Below are 21036 nucleotides of genomic sequence, written 5' to 3' on the forward strand. Positions count from 1 at the left end.
TCCATTCCAGGGGCCTCGTACTTGCAGGAATCTTGGGTGATAGCCACTGCTACTCATACTCAAGAGTAGACCCATTGCAATGAATTATTTCAATGGGTCTATTCTGCACATGACTAGCATTGGATGTTACTCACTGTCAATACTTTTGCATATTGAACACGAGAGTTTTTAAATTGCTTCCAAAGGAACAAATTGAACTAATTAGCAAAAATCCAACCAGTTTGCGCAGAATCTTGGCTTTCTTGCAGTCTAATCCTATTCATGCATGCTCATAATAGAGTATCACTGAATCTAAAAGGGCCATTTATTAATTAATTTATTTAGATTAGGTGATTAATTGGATGTGATAGGATATCTTTGCCTTCCCATCCACCCCAGGGACACATTATAAGGATGAGTGGGTGGGTTCTGCTGTTCACATATACCAGGGGTCTGCAACCTTTAAGACAAAAAGAGCCACTTGGACCCGTTTCCGAAGAAAAAACAACAACTGGGAGCCGCAAAACCATTGCGACATTTAAAACAAATATATCTCCGGAGCCACGATCTGACAGTGGGCGGGAAGGTGACGTCGGGACGGTGCGTGACTAATGCACGCACCGCCCCCATGCAACGTCACAGCCAGTACAGCGCCCGCCACAGTGAGGAGTGTCGGGGCGCACAATGCGCCTCCTCCCCTCGCTAGTATCCGCCCCGGAGCCGCAGCAAAGATGTAAAAGAGCCACATGCGGCTCCGGAGCCGCAGGTTGCAGACCCCTGACATATACAAAGGAGCATGTGATGGAAACCAGGAAAACACCACCTTTACATCAGCTTTACCTGGTGTTGCTCCATTGCTTAGAGTAGAAGCCTGGCTTCGATACTGGAAATGAACTGGGTGAGGAGAAGAGTGTTTAAAGCAATGGAGTGCAGTGAAGTTGAGTGGGGCAGGGGAGGAGAAGGGTTGCAGTCTTTGCGGTGGTGTTCCTTTTCATGAAAAGTATAGATCCATACACGGACATTATGGTTGCATTCAGGCATCATGCTAAAGTTTAAACCATAGTTTAGCATTAGGTGAAAAGTCCCGGCAATCCTCAGGCTTGCATATTCCTTGCCCGGGCTGTGAGGAAGAGCTCAGAAGATTTCACTTCTCTTTTCCATTAACTGCAGTTTAGTGCTTTGTCTGAACCCTAAACTACGGTAGATGCTAACTATGGTTTGTTTAAACAAGCCATCATCATCATTTATTTGTATGGCACCTTTGCATAGTAAACCATGCTAAAGGCAGCTCACGTAGTCACTGTCAGTGAATTCATGGTTTGGAGTTTGCTTGTTTTAAACAAACCCATAGTAACATTAACCTCAGTGACAGTGTAGGCAGTAAGCCAGAATGGCAGCAAAAGCTGCCAAACTTCTCCTTGCATGATATATGAACTTGAGGCTTGTCCAGCCTTCTAAACAATGGTTTAGCGTGATATCATGTAGTTTAATGTGTCTGCCCAGTCACATCTAATTTTAGTTATGAATAGGATTACATTGTAGAATTTGAAATTCTTAATGCAGAAGCCATATGATGCCATGAAGCCAAGCTGGTTTAGGCTTGGTCAGTGCCTGGTTGGGAGACTTTCCTTGAAAGGAAATGAATGAATAACATATTCCTTCATTTTCTTGCATACATTGAACTGATCCTCATTTTCTGAACTCACTGAAAGTCCCTAGGAGCTTTGAGTCAAGGGTAACATTCTTTTTATTTTCTGGTTTCAGAGCTGCATGCTTTTGGGAGGCAGAAAGACCACAGACATTCCACTTGAGGGTTATCTTCTAACTCCAATCCAGAGGATTTGCAAATACCCACTGCTCCTGAAGGTAACACAAAACAAAGCATTTGTCCTGATTTGTAAGTTGCACATGTGATTCTGACTTGCGTTTGTGGAACGTTAACACTCTTGCAAGTTTGGGTGGAAGAAGACTAGTCCGTTGTGATGTGCTTGTATAATGCTTGCTTGGAGTTCTCAAGAAGACCAAAGGTGACCTTTGACCATCCAGAAGCTGCTGGACTACAATTCCTATCATTCTTGACCATTGGCGATGAGGACAGGGGCTGATGAAGTTGGAGTTCATCAACATCTGGAGAGCCACAGGTTCATTATCACTGGAACAGACAATGGATCTTACTGAGCAATCTTGACTTGTTTTATTAAATTTCACAGGCGTTGTACCCTGGGACAGAAATGATCAGTGGTGAGGTGCAGCTCCTCTCAGCATGATCACACAGGAGCCTTATTTCTGTGATTCTTCCCTTTTTCCTTTATCCATGCCCAGGGCCAAATCACATTGAAGGTTATCTGCCTCATGGAGGGAGGGACTGCTGCTCCTCTTCCCTGCTTCTAAAGCACTGCCTGCAGCTGAGTGTATGAGCTGTAGTTTGATAATTGGCCAAGCGAGGAATCATCATTTGTGCAAAGCAGCAGAGCACTTGAACTCAGCTTCTGATCTGATTGAAATTAAAGGGCCCTTAAGGGTAATTTGAGTTGGTCAGCTGACACAACAGGGCAATTTTTCCATGTAACGTCTTGTGCTTGAACCAGGACTCACTTGGTTCATTGACGTTTACTTCTGAATTGGATTTGATTGGGAAGTTATACTGTAAGTGGCCATTCTGAAAATCCCTCTCAGTTGACGTAACCCTCAGCACAAATCATTTTTGTAGCCTAAATTGCACCTCTTTTGAGGAGAGACAAAGGTTTGTACTTTAAAATGTGACAATAAAAAATGATATAGATTTTTCTTTTAGGGTCAGACATTCAAAGTATAGTTTCTCCATGTATGGTTAATTATTATTATTATTTTTTTTTAAAGAGGTCTATAAGGACCCCGCAGGAACAACACAGAAAATGTAATAAATAGGCAACAGTGACTACACATAAGAATGAATATGATTGCTTATGTGGCTTCTGGCATAGAAGGGGGAAGTTGCTATTGTTTGTTTTTGTATTTCGTGTTATGTTCAGTTTCAGTGTGACTTTCATATGTGTATCATTGAAATCCAATACAGATTATTAAAATTAGGACAATTAGTATAGGTGGTAGGAATGCGGGAGAAATTCAGTTCATTTCAAATTTAAAAGTGAGTATGTCAGATTCACGGTTCCAAAGGTGTACAGGTTTACAAAATAGGTGTACAGAAACACATCTATCCTTCAAATTTTGCACTTATCCACATTTTGTGATGCGGTTCTCCAACCAAATAATGTTTATAAAAATGAGGGGACAGTATGCCATATTCTAGGCCAAATAACATAAAAAGTGCCTTATATAAGGAATATTTGTTCGCAAAAATGTGTCCATGGGTCAAAACTCCATACAAAAATGTGTTTATTAGGAGAAATCTGCAGTAAAATTATGATGACAAGTTGGTACCTGGATAGCAGACGGTGCAGGCACATAGGGCACCAGTCACAGCCTTTCCCACTATGGTGAAATGTGATTTTTATTTAAAATGAAGCTGTTATTTCTAAATATGAGTATGTATAACTTACATGCGCTTTCTTAAAAAAATAAAGGCACAAGAACCCACCTTAAGAAGAAATGAGCTCCCTTTGACAGCCATTAGAGCAGTGTCGGCTTTCAGATGCATAACCAGTGAAAAGCTTATGAGCTAGCAATATTGCACCAGTTTGTATTATCTCAAGTAGACTGGTCCTGCATGCAGAGGCAGATTTATGGGAGTGGCGTGGAGCCTCGGGGTGAGGGGCACCAAATTTTGGCATTGCACAGGGTGCCACTGAAATTTGAGACTCCAAGGTCCGTCACTGCTGGATAAGACACACAAGGGATGTGTGCAAAATTGCCTTTTTGGATGTAGACCTGGACTTCTATGAATCTATGTTTCTTAATGTTAATGAGTAGCAATACTTGAGTCGGGATTTTGCCCTATCTGTTCTGACGTAGCTAAGTCTAGGAGTCAGGCTGTGACAAATTTAGCTTTTCTTAAAATGCCGCGTCAGCTTTCACAACAAGTATGAAATAACCCCGCTCCGTGTATTTACATTGGCTCAACGTTTGAGAGGAAGTTGAAGCCTGTCAGTCCCGTGGATTTGCATTGGGATTATGCGTGACACTTGGAGGACTTCTTAAACCTCTAGGATGGGCCAACAGAGCAGAGGAAATAGGGATTTGATAAATGTGGTTTGTATACATTCCTCTCCAAGGGCCTCTATAATGTTTATGCTTCCTTATATATCCACATTGGGTTGGGTTGCATAGTTGGCTTTCTGTTGCGTTTATGGGAGTGTCGAAACTCAAAGTTGAGCAAACAGGGGGGAAAGGAGATTCTTGGTGCTGACCACAGATGGAAGCCTGATTAGGTTGCAGAATTCTGAGGTAGGGACGTGACCTGTGTTACTTGAGATTGCAGGTATGGGGACCCCAAATCTACCACCTCAGGGGGAGAGATTCTAGGCCAGCACTGTTTCAACTATGTTACTTTTCCATTTGCAAAGAATTCTTTGGCGTGGAGGAAAGCACTGAAACGATGTGATCTCCCGTAATCTATTCTGCTACCACTTTCTGCTGTATGTGTAGACTAGGCCAGAGCTATGAGTTGGGATATTAAACCCCAAAGGATTCGATTCCTCCCATCTTGCAAAGGAAATAAAGAAGATTATTTTCAGGGCCTTATATACACAGGCAACATTTTCCTTGTTTGTTCAGCCAAGGTCATAACCACCAGTTCTGTCACAGGTAAACTCCCCCTCCAAGAGTTTTCCAAACCTGGATTCAGCTTTAGGCTAGATGCCCTTCGGGACTTAATTTGAGCAAAGGCTCAGCCTTAGAACTTATTTTCCATGCTTAGGATTCAGGGTTTTTGTTTGAGAATAAAAAGGAGTGCTCCTGAGCACAAGCAGAGTGACATTACTTATTGTTGAGTTATCATATCCGGCTTTCTCAAGGGTTTCAGGGTCAGGTGACCTAAATTTACTAAGGCCTGGTTTGTGTTCAGTGCTAAGCCATACCATGACAAAATATGGACTAACATGAGAGTGCATCAATGAAAGCCACAGCTGCTTTGCTCCAGATAAACCACAAACTGTGGGGAAGGGCCCTAGCTCAATGGTAGAGCATCTGCATTGCCTGCATCCCACTCCCAGTCCATGGCATCTCCAAGCAGGGTTGGGACTGCCCTCTGTCTCAAAGACTGAAAATCCCTATCAGTGTAGATGATAAAAAAATTCCTTCCAGTAGCACCTTAAAGACCAACTAAGTTAGTTCTTGGTATGAGCTTTCGTGTGCATGCACACGAAAGCTCATACCAAGAACTAACTTAGTTGGTCTTTAAGGTGCTACTGGAAGGAATTTTTTTATTTTGACTATGGCAGACCAACACGGCTACCTATCTACTAAGTGTAGATGATATTAAGCTAGATGGAGCAATAGTCTAACTTTGTATAGTGGTACCTCGGGTTACATACGCTTCAGGTTACATACGCTTCAGGTTACAGACTCCGCTAACCCAGAAATAGTACCTCGGATTAAGAACTTTGCTTCAGGATGAGAACAGAAATCGCGTGGCGGTGGTGCGGCAGCAGCAGGAGGCCCCATTAGCTAAAGTGGTGCTTCAGGTTAAGAACAGTTTCAGGTTAAGAACGGACCTCCGGAACGAATTAAGTACGTAACCAGAGGTACCACTGTATAAGGCATCTTGCTATGTAGTCAAGATTTCAGTAGTTTACTGGCATAAGTGTTAATCCATCCCTGGTCCCTTCTACACTGTGCTAATGCATAGTGGAAATTGAAGCCCAAGCACCAAAAGAACTGTTTCCCTTTAGAAAGGGCAACTTCCATGAGCTCAGGTGGCTGGTGGTTGTAGTGGCGCAGTGATCATGTGTTAATCATATCCTTAGGGTGGGAATTAAATGCACTTACCTCTGTTCTCTTGCCCCCTAACATTATCGGCATATGTAGGTCACAGCAGCACACCCTCAGAGTCACCTGATTGATGACTTCGTGGTGTGGGGATTATGGATGCTTGCTGTGATTTTTGACCCTTGCACCCAGGATTTTGCAGGTATCTGGCTACAGTTCAAGCCGGCATTATTTTGGTTTCCATGCCTTGCAGCAATGTGAGCCACTTGAAAGCCACATTTGATAATTATAGGCTGCATCCTTGGTTGGGAGATTCCTGTGCTTCTGAGAAAGGATAACCTGGAGGCAGGAGCTGAGTTGCCAGACTCCAAATCCACTTGAAAGGTAATGCAAAACAGCATGGTGCTTTGCAAGCCTTAATGATGGTAGGTGTCAGAAATTTGAAATGGAAAGCAGTGCCTATAAGAAGTGTGATGGAAATCTGACAAGGTGCCCTTTATTCCCCCTTCAGGATTGTTAAAAGAGGATAGTGCTAATTAGCTAGAGGTTAAGGTGCTAAAATATTTCCCAACTCAAGATTTATGGTGAAGTCTGTGTGTGAGCTCACAGCCCTATAGGAAAATTAAAACCTGCCTCTTCTTCATTCTTAAAAATCAATTTTCAGCCTAAAATAATACTGGCTTATTGTTGAAAATAGCTTAAATGGGAGAGCAATATTTTTATGCATGCAGAAGCTGACAGGTTTCATTCCTTCCTTCTTCAAGGATGAAAGCTGATGATGGGAAAGACCTCTGCTTGCAGGCCAATCTACAGAATATACCGTGGTACCTCGGGTTAAGAATTCGTTCCGGAGGTCCGTTCTTAACCTGAAACTGTTCTTAACCTGAAGCACCACTTTAGCTAATGGGGCCTCCAGCTGCCGCTGCGCAATTTCTATTCTCATCCTGAAGCAAAGTTCTTAACCCTAGGTATTATTTCTGTGTTAGCGGAGTCTGTAACCTGAAGCGTATGTAACCCTAGGTACCACTGTATTGTCCTTCCTTCCTTCCTTCCTTCCTTCCTTCCTTCCTTCCTTCCTTCCTTCCTTCCTAGTGTGCTTAAATTGGCTGCATTTACTTAGAAGCAGTTATGGGACCCTAATTTGAAACTTGTTGCCTCCCATTTTAGGAGACATGGACTGTGGTGGTACAGGGGAAGCAGGGCTTCTACTATGTCATCACATCTGAGGAGCATAATGTGACCTCTTCAGGCTAGAGACGTGCTGGCATTCTAGGCTATTGCTGTCAACCTTCACTTTTTTTTGCGGGAAATTCCCTTATTCCAGCACCGTTTCCCACTGCTTCCTGCTGCTATCTCGAATTGTTAGATCTCCCGTAGACTGTCCCTGGGATAGGTGAGGCTGCTGATTCCTTATTTTCGAGCCTACTGATCCCTTATTTTCAAATCTGAAAGTTAATAGCTATGTTCTAGGCTCCTTTGGGTGCAGGAACTGGTTTGGGGCCAGTTTAGGAATGTCAACAGCAGCACCTTTTTCCAGTTGGCTTTCAACGTCGGGCATTTCAATGCCATGCAGGGCAAAGCTGGATGAACCTGCCCAACTTGCAAAGCTCCCTGGGACATAGCTGTTCCTACAGTGAATCTTTAGGGCAGGGGTGGCTAATTTAAGCAGTCTCTATGAAGCAGGGTCTGGTGATTCAGCCTGAAAATGGGGATAAATAGTTTTCACATGATTCCAGCCGAAGGCATCATCTGGTATATCACAAGGAAACATGACCAATTAGGAGCTCACAACACCATGTACCAGTATTGTTGAAATAGTAATGAAGCAATGCAAAAGATAAATATAAAAAAAGTTATCCAAAGCATGGGAAGAAACACGAATCATATTCATTGGCTATCATGGCTCTCTGTTTATGAACATCTGAAGCTGCCTTATCTGGAGTCTTGACCATTTGTTCATCTAGCCCAGCTTGACAGGGGCTCTCTAATAGCACCTCTCACCTGTGCTACCTAATATCCTTTTAAGTGCAGAGGTTATGGAGTGAACCTCAGACTTTGTGTATGCAAAGCATGTATTTTATCACTGAATTACAGGCTCTTATCTAGGATTTGTTTGGCTATGCCCTGCTTGGATTTATTTCCAGAATCTGCATTCTGCTGCCGGACTCATTAAATTTGTTGTTAAAAAATCCCACTGCACTCATGAGGACGACAGGAAACGGGATTGATTGGCGCAATCTCTCGCCTGCTATTAGTCCTAGGTTTTCCATAAATCTGTTCTGCAAGAACAAACCGTGTTTCATCATGCAGAGTAAAAAAGTCAAGAGTTAACATTCTGTTGTATAAAGTATCTCACAGGCTTTCCTCGAAGGGAGTGTTCCGAAAATTCAAGAGGTGGAGCAAGGGAATACTTTTATGTGGATTGTTGCAATTTTCATCAGCAAAAGTATGTGTCTTGCTCCCTGTTTTAAGTATACAAACGAAGATGTTTAATCTGGTGTGGAGGATAATGAAGTGGGCGGGGGCAGGGCGGTGAGACGAAAACAAGACCAGTTTCTGTACAACAACATCCTTTCTTCAAGGAAATGCTAGAGCTGGGTTTGGTTTCAAGATGTTGTTTTGTAAAGATGCTCTGTTCTTTCCATCCTCTCTATTCTGCTGTGTGCTCATTTCTGTTCTCCTGGTATGACCAAGAAAAGGCCTCTTTGCACTTCGAATCTGCCCTGAGCATTGCTCTGTACTTGGGATAGTGCAGGTTAGGTTTGGACCTCAGTACACTTCAACCTATGTTCATTTGTGCATACTTGATTTGCATCTTAAATCCTCAGGCTAGCAGCTTGTCACTCTGGGCTTAATTCTCCATACTAGGCTTAATGTTTACACACCCACTCCTGCCCACTGGCCTGCTTTCTCATTTTGCCTTTCCCTCCTATCTTATAACCACACACCAGTTTTGCTAGGCCATCATCTCCATACCATTTTCCTTGCTCATTTCATATAATACAGACCTTGGCCTGACTAGAAAATTGGACGTTTGCAGGACTGAAATTGATTTGGGTAGAATCCATTTGAATATGCATGCATACCTATAATTTCTTAGGTTGTCTGCATCAAATGATGCAGATACTTGTTTGCAGTACCTCCTCTCTCAAGTATGTAGGTATGTGCACCCTTAGTCTCGGAGCAATGAGAGGGTTTGGACTCTTAAGCAGTCTTTTTATTGGCACAACTCAGTATGCAGGTATAAAATCACAGGATATCAAAGCCGCTTTAATCTACCCCAAGCTCACTGTTCTCCTTCCAAAGAGGTCCTGGTCACCTTCCAGTGCTGTTGTTTTTAAAAACAGCTCCTGTAAGGCACAGTTGAACAGATTACAGTGGTACCTTGGTTCTCAAACTCAATCCGTTCCAGAAGTCTGTTCCAAAACCAAAACATTCCAAAACCAAGATGAGCTTTCCCATAGAAAGCAATGCAAAATGGATTAATTTTTTTTCTTACCTGCACTGATGATAGTCATTGTTTGGATGGGGGGCTTTTATCCATTTCTGCAGTCACACAATCGATCAATCAGTAGCTGAACTGGGTTCCACCCAGTCAGAAAAACAGATTAACCAAAAAAAGCTTCAAAACCAAAAAACGCAAAATAAATAGCAAAAACAAAAGCGCCAAACTTAATCCGTTCTTGAAGACCGTTTGACTTCTGAAATGTTTGAAAACCAAGGCGCAGATTCTGATTGGCGCAGGTGACCCGGAAACAATAGCTGACAGTTGCAGTAGACGTTTGGCTTCTGAAAAATGTTCGAAAACCGGAACACTTACTTACCTGTTTTTGGCATTTGGGAACCAAGGTGTTTGAGAACCAATGTACCACTGTACAGGATTGAATCGCCAACAGAAATCCCTATCCGTGTTCAAACCTCCAAAGTTTAAATTACAAAGAAGTCAAAACTAAAGTTCGGTAGCATACCTTAGGCTTCTTCTTTCCTGGTGCTCACAGACACTTTAAAATTCTCAACCCAAAGCCATTCCAACCTTCACCCTTGGAAAACCTAAACATTTGTGTTGCAGTGAATCTTAAAACATTCCTAATCCTCCTTCAGGAAGCTATCAGGGCACCTCTAAAAAAAATAGCAAAACAGTCTCGCCTTTAGCAATACAGAGAAAACAAAAGCAATTAAAAAAACAGTGTAGAAAAAGTATCTAAATACTGTAATTCCTGAAAACCAACAAACATTTCTTAGTCTTATCATCCCTAGCAGGCAAAGAAAACAAATAATAAAACCAAAACAGTGATACAGCAAGCAATATCTTAATTTCGAACCAGATCCAGAAATTAAGCCTTTGTAATGTACTTGGGTGTTTTTCTTTTTGGTCTTTTCTTAGGCTGTGGATCAGGGCCTCCAGATTCAGGCTTCAGTTCTGTGGCAATCTCTGTGACTGCACAGAAAACTTCAATGTGCCTCTCCAAAGAGATTGAGCAAAGCTCCCGGTCATTCTGTCGCTCTGTGTTCCTGCCCTGGAACTGAGTTCTGGGCTAGTCCACTACACCCCCGACTCAAACTGCAAATCAGAGTTGCTGAACCATTCATGCTGGCAGCAAGAAATGTCCCTCTGTGCTTTAAACGGCAATTCTGGATCACAACTAGGATTGTCTTGATGGTCTCGCTCTCATTTTGAAAAGACACCTAGCCATATGCGGCAATGAATGAACGATTATACTACACTACACTACACTATACTATATTATACTATACTACACCAAAATGTTTAAATTGTCCTCTCCTACCATACTTGTGGAACGCGGGTGACGCTGTGGGTTAAGCCACAGAGCCTAGGACTTGCTGAACAGAAGGTTGGCGGTTCGAATCCCCGCAACGGGGTGAGTGCCCGTTGCTCGGTCCCTGCTCCTGCCAACCTATCAGTTCGAAAGCACATCAAAGTGAAAGTAGATAAATAGGTACCGCTCCAGCGGGTAGGTAAACGGCGTTTCTATGCACTGCTCTGGTTCACCAGAAGCGGCTTAGTCATGCTGGCCACATGACCCAGAAACTGTTCTCAGCCAATAAAGCAAGATGAGCGCTGCAACCCCAGAGTCGGTCACGACTGGACCTAATGGTCAGGGGTCCCTTTACCTTTACCTTACCATACTTGTGTGGTGCGCCACACCTTTTGATAACCACTGCTTGAAATGTGTGATTGAGCAGTAAGGCAAACTTTGCAAGATTTTAGCTGCTGGGTGAAATTTCCCCCTGAAATGGTTATCATAGAAACTAGCCGATGGGGTTGCAGCTTCCAGGAGCCTGCAGGTTTCACTTTGTAAAAATTACATTGCTGCAGAATCAGTGGATTCTGACCAGACATGATAAAAGAGGGTGCTCTTGTTCTCACTGAGGAAGCAGAGAGCATTCCTAATATCTAATCAAAAGTACCCTTAACCTTTTTAATGCAGTCCTTCGTTTGTATTTTTTTTTGTTGTTGTTTATTTCTTTCCATTATCAAAATTATAATGTGCTTATAGGAGGGGGGAAGGCATTAGGTTTTTAATTTTCCTGTTTTAAGCATTAAGAGGAAGAATATACGGTAATTAGAGGTTCAATAGACAGTGGTTGTTGTTGTGTTGTTGTTGTTTTACCACTTTGCTCACCTGGTTATGTAAGCACTTCTGGGTTACTGGCATGAACATTGGGTTTCTCAGATGAAGTAGAAGGACCCAGTGCAGGACGCATGTTGACTCAGGCCAAACAAAACATGTCATCTATGCTGTTAAGGCAGCAGGATAGTCACATGCCAAGTGTGACACATCTGTACTGTTGATGGATTGTGATACCTTTTCCATGCCCTGGCAGTCGTAGCTTGGCTTCACCCTGCATGGCCTCACAATCTGTTGCTCATTTTCTTTTTTAAAGTGCTAGCAAAATTTAGCTGCATTTTAAATGCTGGGGGTGGGGAGCTTTATCTGACTCCGGGCAGATTTTGTCAGCCCTTCCCCAGAACCTAAAAAAATGGTTCAGGCAGTTTCGCATGCCTATTTCAGGTTGTTGTTTTGCAGCCTGCAAAGGTTTAATAATAATCACGTGATACATGTTCAAGAAGAGTTTCTCTTGACCAGACAAGGAGAGCTCATTGTAAGCAACTTGCTTTGATGGTGTCTGGGAGCCAACTGAAACCTTCAGTGCCATAAGCACCAACACTGGGTGGTCCAGATCCCACTTACTGAAATACCACAGTTGTGTGTGCATGTGTCTTTTCTGCAGAGTCCACATCCCTAAAGGGTTGGGGTGCCTTTGGCTCTCCATATATTTTTGGATTCTAGCTCCCTCCAGCCCCAGCCAGCATGTGGTTAGTGGTCACTGATTATGGGAATTGCTGGCCAGCAACACCTGGAGGGCTATAGGTTCCCACCTTTGAAATAAACCTTGACACCCATCACAAAGACATGCATTTTGCTAGCAATAAGTAAAAGGGCAACACTAATGCTCTGCTTGACAAAGGTTTCTTAGAGAAGCTTATAGAATCAGAGTAGCAAAATGAAACAAGCAAAACCTGTACGTGCAGTCATCACCATGCGTTTTGTTGACAGAATTAGCCGTTTCTTGGGACAGGAGTTGATAATCGTGACTCAGAAAGAACGTAGATTCCTTTTCTCTCTCCTTCTTTTGTTTACTTATGCTCGGAAAAGACACCAGCCTGGTTGCAGATCTGGTGCTGCATTTCCAGTTGCATTGAAACTCACTCCATTTAAGCTGCCTCTCTGGAAACGTGGAAGGAGGCAGCTGTGCAGCGGTTTTGCCATTGGGTCACAGAGCTAAAAGCTATCAGAGCTAAATATAAGAAGCAAATAGGAGTATTGGAAGAATGTGAAACATTCCAGACAGGCTAAAAATGTCACATTTTAAACACCCTATTATGTACCAGGAGGAAACGAACAAGTTTAGTAAGGCTTTATTGAAAGGATCTTTTATCCAAATGGGGTTGGCTGTAAAATGTTATTGGTCTGAAAAAGATGATTAATTTTAAGTAGACACGGGCTACGCTCCTTGCCAAACCCAGGTCATTGTTGATTACCATCTGTTTCCAGAGTCTTTCCAGAGTTGCTTTTCATAGCAAACCTAACCTAGTTTCTCTGCTCTGGTCTGAACCACACAAATTGTAGTCTTATTCTGGTGTTTGGAACCATTGGGAAAATGCAGGACTAGCCACCAACACTACCACATGTGCCAGGCTTGTGATCCAGCCAGTACATGACTGATGTCAATAGTTTGACGTCACCTCTCTAGCCATATATACCTGCAGCTTAGGATAACACTTCACACACCTGATAAACTGAACTCTAGTCTATGAAAACTAATACATAATGAATGTATTGGTCTTCAAGCTGATGCAAGATTATTGTTTTTGAGAGCGAGTTTGGATGAATGGTGGGAAATAAGACTAGGGTGCAGGAACCTGATGTGTTCACTGGCAGGCCTTAAAGCAGAGTGTCCTCTTTTCCCTGGGCTTCTGAGAAAACAGTGGACCCGCCAGCAATAACTCTAGCCGCCTGAGAAACAGTTTCTATCCAAATTTGATTTTGGTTTTAAATGTAAGGAGTCTCTATGGGAGTATATTGTATTTAAAAATGGGGTATCAGAGTTTTTAGGGGACTAACCAGGTTGGGATAGCTGGCTTGTTGGTTTTTGAATGTCTTATTATTTTAATGTTGTACTTAATCTTGTTTTTAAGTTGTATTTTAATCAATTGTTTTTATACCTGGTGTTAGCTGCCCTGAGCTCGGTCTTGGCTGGGGAGGGCGGGGTATAAATAAATTTATTTTTATTTTATTTTATTATTATTATTTAGATTTTTCCATTTCTTTGTTCTGTATGGGACAATGACAGTAAAGATTATCGTATCGTATTGTAATAGTAATAGTACAGCAACAAAAGCAGTACCCAAGGCTGGTCCAAGGGCAGAGTCTAAGCCAGCAGAGTCACAAAAAAGTGTCATGCAAGAGGCACAATGGGAGCAGCCCATGGTCACCCTTGGTCAGGTTTGGCACAGGCAGGACTTCCATTCCCAAGCAGGGCAGATTGCTGGTACATAGACATTGTTCCTGTAGCTCTTCCAGCCCAGCCCTGGGGTTTTTGGTCTGGAGCTGCTGGAATCATCCTCAAACCAATGCGGACTCCTATCAGCTCCCTTTTCTACAGAGGTCTCATTGAAAAGAAGGTCTTACTCCTAAGGAGACGCTTTCATATAGTTGGACACTTCTCCTGATTGGTTGGGTTTCCATCTGGTGTTTTAAGGTGCCATCTTTCCCTTAGGCTTGGGACCTATTCAGCCTGAATGTCAGAGGCTGATCTCACTCTGGGACCTTCATCACAGGATCCTGGCTCCTTTCCCCCAGATGGAGCCTGACCTAGGGCTTGATGTAAGGCCTCCTGGTCTTCCTCTGTTGAGGACTCCCTTGGCTAAGACATGACACAGTGCTGGACCTCCACATTGCTGGTGGTCATGTTGCCTGGGGCTGAAGGGAGAGTCCAACATCTGAGAGGCCACAGGTTCCCCATCCCTGCCCTAAAGGTATCACTTCCAGGATTATAAGCATTTCAGCACTCCAAGAAGAGACATTTACAAGTTGGAGGGTCTTATCTTGCAGTGCTTTGACATCATTTGGCAGTCTTGAGCCTGATAGCTCAGTCGGTAAAGCATGAGACTCATAATCTAAGGTTTGTGGGTTCAAGCCCCACTTTGGGCAAAAGATTCCTACATTGCAGTGGGTTGGACTAGGTGACCCCCGTAGTCCCTTCTAACTCTACAGTTCTATGATTCCACAATTCTAATATCTTCCTTTGAAAGCATCAGGAGTGGGGAATCGGTGGTCCTCTAGGAATTGCTGGATTGCAGCTCCCATCATCCCTGACTAAGGGTCAGGCTGTCTGGGGCTGATGGGAGATGGAGTCCAACAGCAAATGCAGGGCTACTGATTTCCCATCCCTGAATGTGTACACAACTTTGCTTCAGCACATTCCTTGATGTTGCTTCAACACCACAGTTGCATTTCCCATCTCCATAATATTACCCTTGTGCTGTCAGAATTTCCCATCTCCATAATATTATCCTGTGCTGTCAGAAGTTGATTTCTTTCTCCCCCTCTTCTTTCTTTCCAGGAGCTCGCCAAGAGGACACCCAGTAAACATGCAGATTATCAGGCAGTGCAGAATGCATTACAGGCAATGAAAGCAGTCTGCACCAATATCAATGAGACCAAGAGGCAGATGGAGAAGCTGGAAGCCCTTGAGCAGCTGCAGTCTCACATTGAAGGATGGGAGGTACGATGGCTGGAGGAACAATGAGCCTGCAATCTCGGCCTCCAGCTGTTTTGGGACTACAACTCCCATCATCCCTAGCTAACAGGACCAGTGGTCAGGGATGATGGGAATTGTAGTCCCCAAACAGCTGGAGGGCCAAGTTTGGCCATCACTTCTTTACATGTTTGTGTGCATGAGAAAATCCCATTGAACACTATGGGACTTACATCCAAGTGCATATGCATAGTTTGGGCTGCTTAACATGGTGGCAGGTTTTTGCAAATAGTACATTCTATTTTTTTGAAATGTCATGTATGGATTTCCCCCTCATTGGTCTTAAGTAAGTATAGTAAGATTAAGTGGCTGTAAAAATTACACTAGAAAGTTTTTAAGGAGAGCTGTTTTCTTAAATAATGTTTTTCTAAAAGTACAGCATTCCATACAAATTATGAAAGGCAACAATTACCATTGCATTAAAATGTACTATTCATAAGATACTAATAAAAGTAGAAAATGAAGATTATTCATCAATTGGAAAATATTAATTCTATCTGAGTATGTAGTATTTCAGAACCATTCTAGGTAAAGAAAAAAAGGTAAAACAATTATATCAACCATTATATAATATAATGATATAACCATTATATCAATGATATAACCAATTATATCAGAACCATTATATCAAGCACCAACAGGGCAGACAAACCAAATCCCTGTAGAAAACTATATACACTATCTCTAAAATGAATTCTAAAGTTAAATTTAATAATCTTAAAATGATCTTTATTTTACATAAACATTCATTTATTTTTTGGAATATATATGTGTTATGTGTGTGTGCTTTGCTAAAATCAACTACTTTCAAATGCAGGGGAGCTTTTTTATGTGGTCAACAGAATCACCTAGGGTTCAGCGTTCAAAGAGATAAAGAACAGGCACTTAGATGATTCTTTGTACGGAAAAAGGATGAAACTGGGGTGCATGCTATTGGCCTGGGGTTCTGTTTGCACAAGGCAACCTCTGGCAACCTGGTGCCTTCCAGGTGTTTTGGACAACAACTCCCATCAGCCCCCGCTAGCACATGGTGAAAGCTGGTATAAGCAAGTGCACTGATGGGATGATAAAGGAAAATAAAGACCTTTCCAATTTGCAAAAGAATGTTCCCTGCCTGATTGCCTAGAGATGCTTCACCACAGGAGACCAAATGATTGGCTATTTATAAGCTTGACAAAGAGGGAAATTTAGCAGAGATGCCTCTTGTGATAGAAGCTAGTAATCAGGGGTGCAGCCTTTAATTGAAATTCAATTAAAAGCCTTCTTTATAAGCTCGAAAATGCATCCCTAATTAAACAGACGTGATTTTTAAAAGTGTTGCACGGCTTTTAGAAGCATTGGTAAATGCCAATTTAGGAGTGGCATTCTCTTCTTCTTTCGAGGGGGAAATTTCTCTGGTTCAAGGATGGACAACCAGATGTTGTTGGATAACAACCCCCGTCATTCCTAACTACTTGATCACGTTGTCTGGGGCTGTTTAGAGTTGAAGTCCAACAACACCTCGAGGGTCACAGATTCGCCCCCACCCCCCGCTCTCATTCTAAGACAGAGCCTGCCACAATCTATGCATGTAACATCTAAAAACAAATATTCCCCCCCCCGAAAGTGATTGCTTTAACCATATACAAATTTATGCATACGTATTTAAAAATACGATTAATGAAAATGTATTTGATCAGTAGTACAGTATTTCTTTGATCAGCCCAGCTAGTAAGGGATTCTGCAACCGCTTGGCGGATATGGAAGTTGGACATCTGTAGCAGAGGCTGTTAGTGGAAGTAGAGACTTTAGGGAGAGAAGAGTACGTCTTTTATTCTACTATATGGTGCTGTGATTGCTAAATGACTTCATGGATGTATTGGTGTTGGGAGAACAGTGGGCCTGACAGTTAAATTATCCAGCCTGATGGTTGCCAGCTGAGGATTCCTCCGCTGAAGCCATCTTTCAAGAGGTCATGTAAACTTCCTCATATTCAGACTATTGGGCGTACTCCACAATTGCCGTTGTTGTTTTGTTTTAAGGCCTGCTCATTTTCCCCTTCAAAGATGTTCTTGGCATCCAACTTGAGCCACTTGTACAGCCCAAGATAATCCAGCTGTGTATGTGTTTTTGGATAGCCAGCTCGGCAAACAAAGCTCTGAGGCCATGTTTAGTGCAGCAAGATTCCAGGCTCAGTTGTAATACCATTCTGGACTTGATATGACTTGGGGCTTTTGAGGGGGTGGTGGTAAGTTGGGCTGGAAGTCTGAAACCTCAGTTGCCATTTTGCCAGGACATCCATGGGAGGTGGTGATTTATTAAACAAAACCATGATCAGGCTTGATTTTGTAGGGTTGAAATGTCCCACAGTGAGCATTCTGGGAACGAAAACTGTTTCTGATATGTTTATTGGTGGTATTTTACAAAAAAGCGCTGTCCACCGTAATTCATTCTATTACTTGGAGAGTTCAAAAGGTAAAATCAGCATTTGTCACCATTAAACAAAACCATCAGAATGTACATATAAGTTTGCCTCTATTAGGAGCTTATCTTGGGTCGATGTAGTTTTGAAATTGTTGTAACCTGCAGGTGACCTAGGAATATATAGGCAAAGGCCTTCCAAATGTTGTGTTTGCATAATAGTCTGATTGCTTTTTAAAATACTTTAAAAGGTCTGCAAAACAAGTTCCAAAGATGTGTAGATATGTGTGTTGCCCTGGGAGTTAATCATAGTATTTAAATTGTTCCTACTCCTTTGCTTTCTCTCTAATCATCTTGTCTTTTTGCCTCACTTCAAACATGATCAGGTGCTAGCACAGCCTTCCCCAAGCTGGTGCCCTCCAGATGTTTTGGACTACAGCTCTTGTCATTCCCAGTAGGAGCTGTAGTCGAAAACAGAAAATTATTTACTGATGTGGAAAAGACCACAGAGATAGCAGCAGCCAACCTCTCTGGGAGGCAGCCACTACCAAAGAGCCCTCCTCTTTAACATTACCTTAATCATTAATATTTAGGCTTTTATCCTCCTCAGAGTAAGCCCACTGAAATAAATGGTGATGTCCATTAATTTAAATGAGTCTGTTCTGAGCAGAACTAATATTGGATACAATGCTTGATCATTAATATTAAAATGGTGATCTACAACAGGCATAGGCAAACTCCGGCCCTCCAGATGTTTTGGAACTACAATTACCATCATCCCTAGCTAACAGGGCCGGAGTTTGCCTATGCCTGATCTACAAGGATGGGAAATAGTTAGGCAGTTTGCTACAAGCAAACATGTTGGGACCCAGTGTGGCATAGTGGTTAGAGTGTTGGACTAGGACCTGGGAGATCCAAATCCCCACTCTGCTGTGAAGCTCACTGGGTGTCAAGGACCATGCTGAGGAGGGCTGGACTGAGGTGGAATGGTGGGAGCTTCCCCCTCCCACTCCCCTTGATCAGGATCCTGAATCTTCCCAGGAACAGGAGGACAGTATAGATTTGGAACAGTGGTTTGCAGAGGGACATAGTTCAGAAGGCAGAAGCTAGGAAATACTGGATGGGGAACAGCTAGGAGAAGAAGCACAGGGGGGGAGAGAGAGAGAGTTAACAGATCCACTGTCTCTGGAAAGCATTCATCCGCTGAGCCCAAGGTCAAAAAGAGCTGATAAGGTGGCAGCACAGAAAGCACCATGGTTACAAGCTCAGGTTACAACATGTGGTAGTGACGCGGGTGACCAGGGAGGAAGTGGGTGGAACCCTTAATTTGGAGCACCGTCATTCCTAGGAAATGGATTCTTTGTTCTCTCACTGTGATCCTTAAAGTTTCTAACTGGTAAGAAGACCCCTTTTCCTTTGTTCTGCTTATCTACTGCCAAAGGGGGGGCGGCGGGCGGGGAGGAAGCTGAGTCCCTGAAGCCAAACACTTGGTGTCCTTGAGCCAGTCACTGACTCTCAGCCTAACCTACTTCACAGGGTTGTCGTGGGGATCAAAGGGGGGGGCATAATAATAATGTATGTCATCTTGAGCTCCTTGGAGAAGAATATGGAATATAAATGCAATATATATATATCAGCAAGAGCACTCATGTAGAAGTTAGAGGGAGGTATTTGTGGCACAGTGGCTTTGAGGCTGAATTGTGAACTAGGAAGCTCCCAGTTTAAATCTCCTTTCTGCCATGAAGTAGTTTTAGACGAGCTACTATTTCTTAGCTAAGGGTTTTTGAGATGATGTATATGTAGCACACAGCACTCTAAAGTTCTATATAAATGATGGTTATTATTACTACTCTTATTAGATTTGTTGAATTGTCTATACTTTGTCCTCCCATTACCATTCTGCTGCTGAAAGTGTGAAACTGATGCAAATGTGGGCGCAGTGAAAATGGAAAGGAAGCTATTCTGCTGACAATGTGTGTTTCACAATCCCCCAATGGTTCTCTTTTTTTATTCTTCCCAGAAAGACATCAGTAGGTCAAATTATCTCATTCACTTCCTTAGTCTGGTATGAATAGCAGATAAGGAAGTCACTGTTAGCATCTCCCTCCCTCTCAATCACACCACAAAGCAAGAAATATACATACAAGCACACAAACAACACATTTCTCTCTTGTAAAATGTATTCGCCAGGTGATTTGCTGGGTGTTAGTCACTGCAGCTTGGAGAATTACCTGTGTGTTTCTGCCCTTCGGAAAGCATAGCAAATGTATAAAAAAACCCCAACTGTTTCATTGGATCTGGTAAAATTTTCATTCCAGTAGTTTGGAGTAGTCATGGAAACTTTGCATCCGTTTTTCACTTATGCCTTATTGACTGCATTTGCATGAAAAAGCAAACCATGGTTTACTGTTGCATTCATGAGCAACCTCAAGCTCCGGGGCTCCTGCTTCCTCTTCTCCCACACATGCAGGGAGATTTGAAGCTTCCTTTCCTTTCCTGGTTAGTGTTAAACCATAGTTTGCTTCTGGATCTAAATGTGGCAAACCATGGTTTGCAAAAGCCATAGTTTACCCAAATATTAAGATAATAATCAGGACCTTCACATTTGTGGAACTCTCTGTCCTGGGAGGTCCAACTTGCCTCCTTTTTTGTTGGTTTTCTGTTACCTTTTGAATATTTGATTTTGTTTCAGCAAGCCCTTGACCTGACAACAGTGATTAGCCACCCCCCCTGCTCCCTCAAAAAATGTATTTTGTTGTTTAAAGCAAGAGCAGCAGTATAATTTTGCTTCTGTTGTTTTTGTTGGAACTTTATAATTATTTTACTGCTATGATTTGTTTTCATATGTTAGGCTAATCACCTTGAATGCTGTGTTCTGAAGTGGAAAAGGAGGATACAAAACTCAAAATACAAAATGGCATGGTTTACAGTTGTACTGCAGTGTCTGAATTTATATGGTGTACATACTGTACAACACCTGGCTATTTAAGTGTGCAGCAAATAGCAGGTCATATCCACCCTCACACGTTACTCTCTCCCTTGGACAGAGAGAACACACACACACACACACACACACACACACACACAGAGAGAGAGAGAGAGAGAGAGAGAGAGCTTTTCCATAGGGTCATGCCCAAAGTTGGATGCAGTAGGGTCTTGTTGAATTTGCAGGATTATTTTTTTAAAAAAACTGCCATCAAGTTGAAGCTTTCATTGGTATATATTGACTTCAATGCAGAATTCCCAGATCCCATGCTTACCAGCACCATCCTTCAGCTTCTAAAGTGTGCTGACACTTCTTATCTCCTTTTCTGTTGTCGTGCCCAGATTGGAGGTGAGGGGAATCTGGGATCCAGTCAAAATTCAATGGGGAATGGAGGTATATTCAACTTCTGAGACACATTTATCGGGCAATTATTGAAGACCTTGGCACTGGTGCCAAAATAC

General features: G+C 42.6%; 1 protein-coding gene across 1 annotated transcript in view; it reads left to right on the forward strand.

Annotated features, from left to right (window-relative positions):
* PREX1 (phosphatidylinositol-3,4,5-trisphosphate dependent Rac exchange factor 1) overlaps positions 1–21036 on the forward strand; it is a 220618-nt gene that overhangs the window by 109578 nt on the left and 90004 nt on the right. The window contains exons 5-6 of the mRNA XM_083507877.1: positions 1744–1845; positions 14995–15156. Coding sequence (XP_083364003.1) covers positions 1744–1845; positions 14995–15156 — 264 coding nt within the window. The remainder of the gene's footprint in view (positions 1–1743; positions 1846–14994; positions 15157–21036) is intronic.

Source organism: Podarcis liolepis (assembly GCF_965112155.1).
Source record: "Podarcis liolepis genome assembly, chromosome: 6".
In the NCBI taxonomy this organism is placed as follows: domain Eukaryota; kingdom Metazoa; phylum Chordata; class Lepidosauria; order Squamata; family Lacertidae; genus Podarcis; species Podarcis liolepis.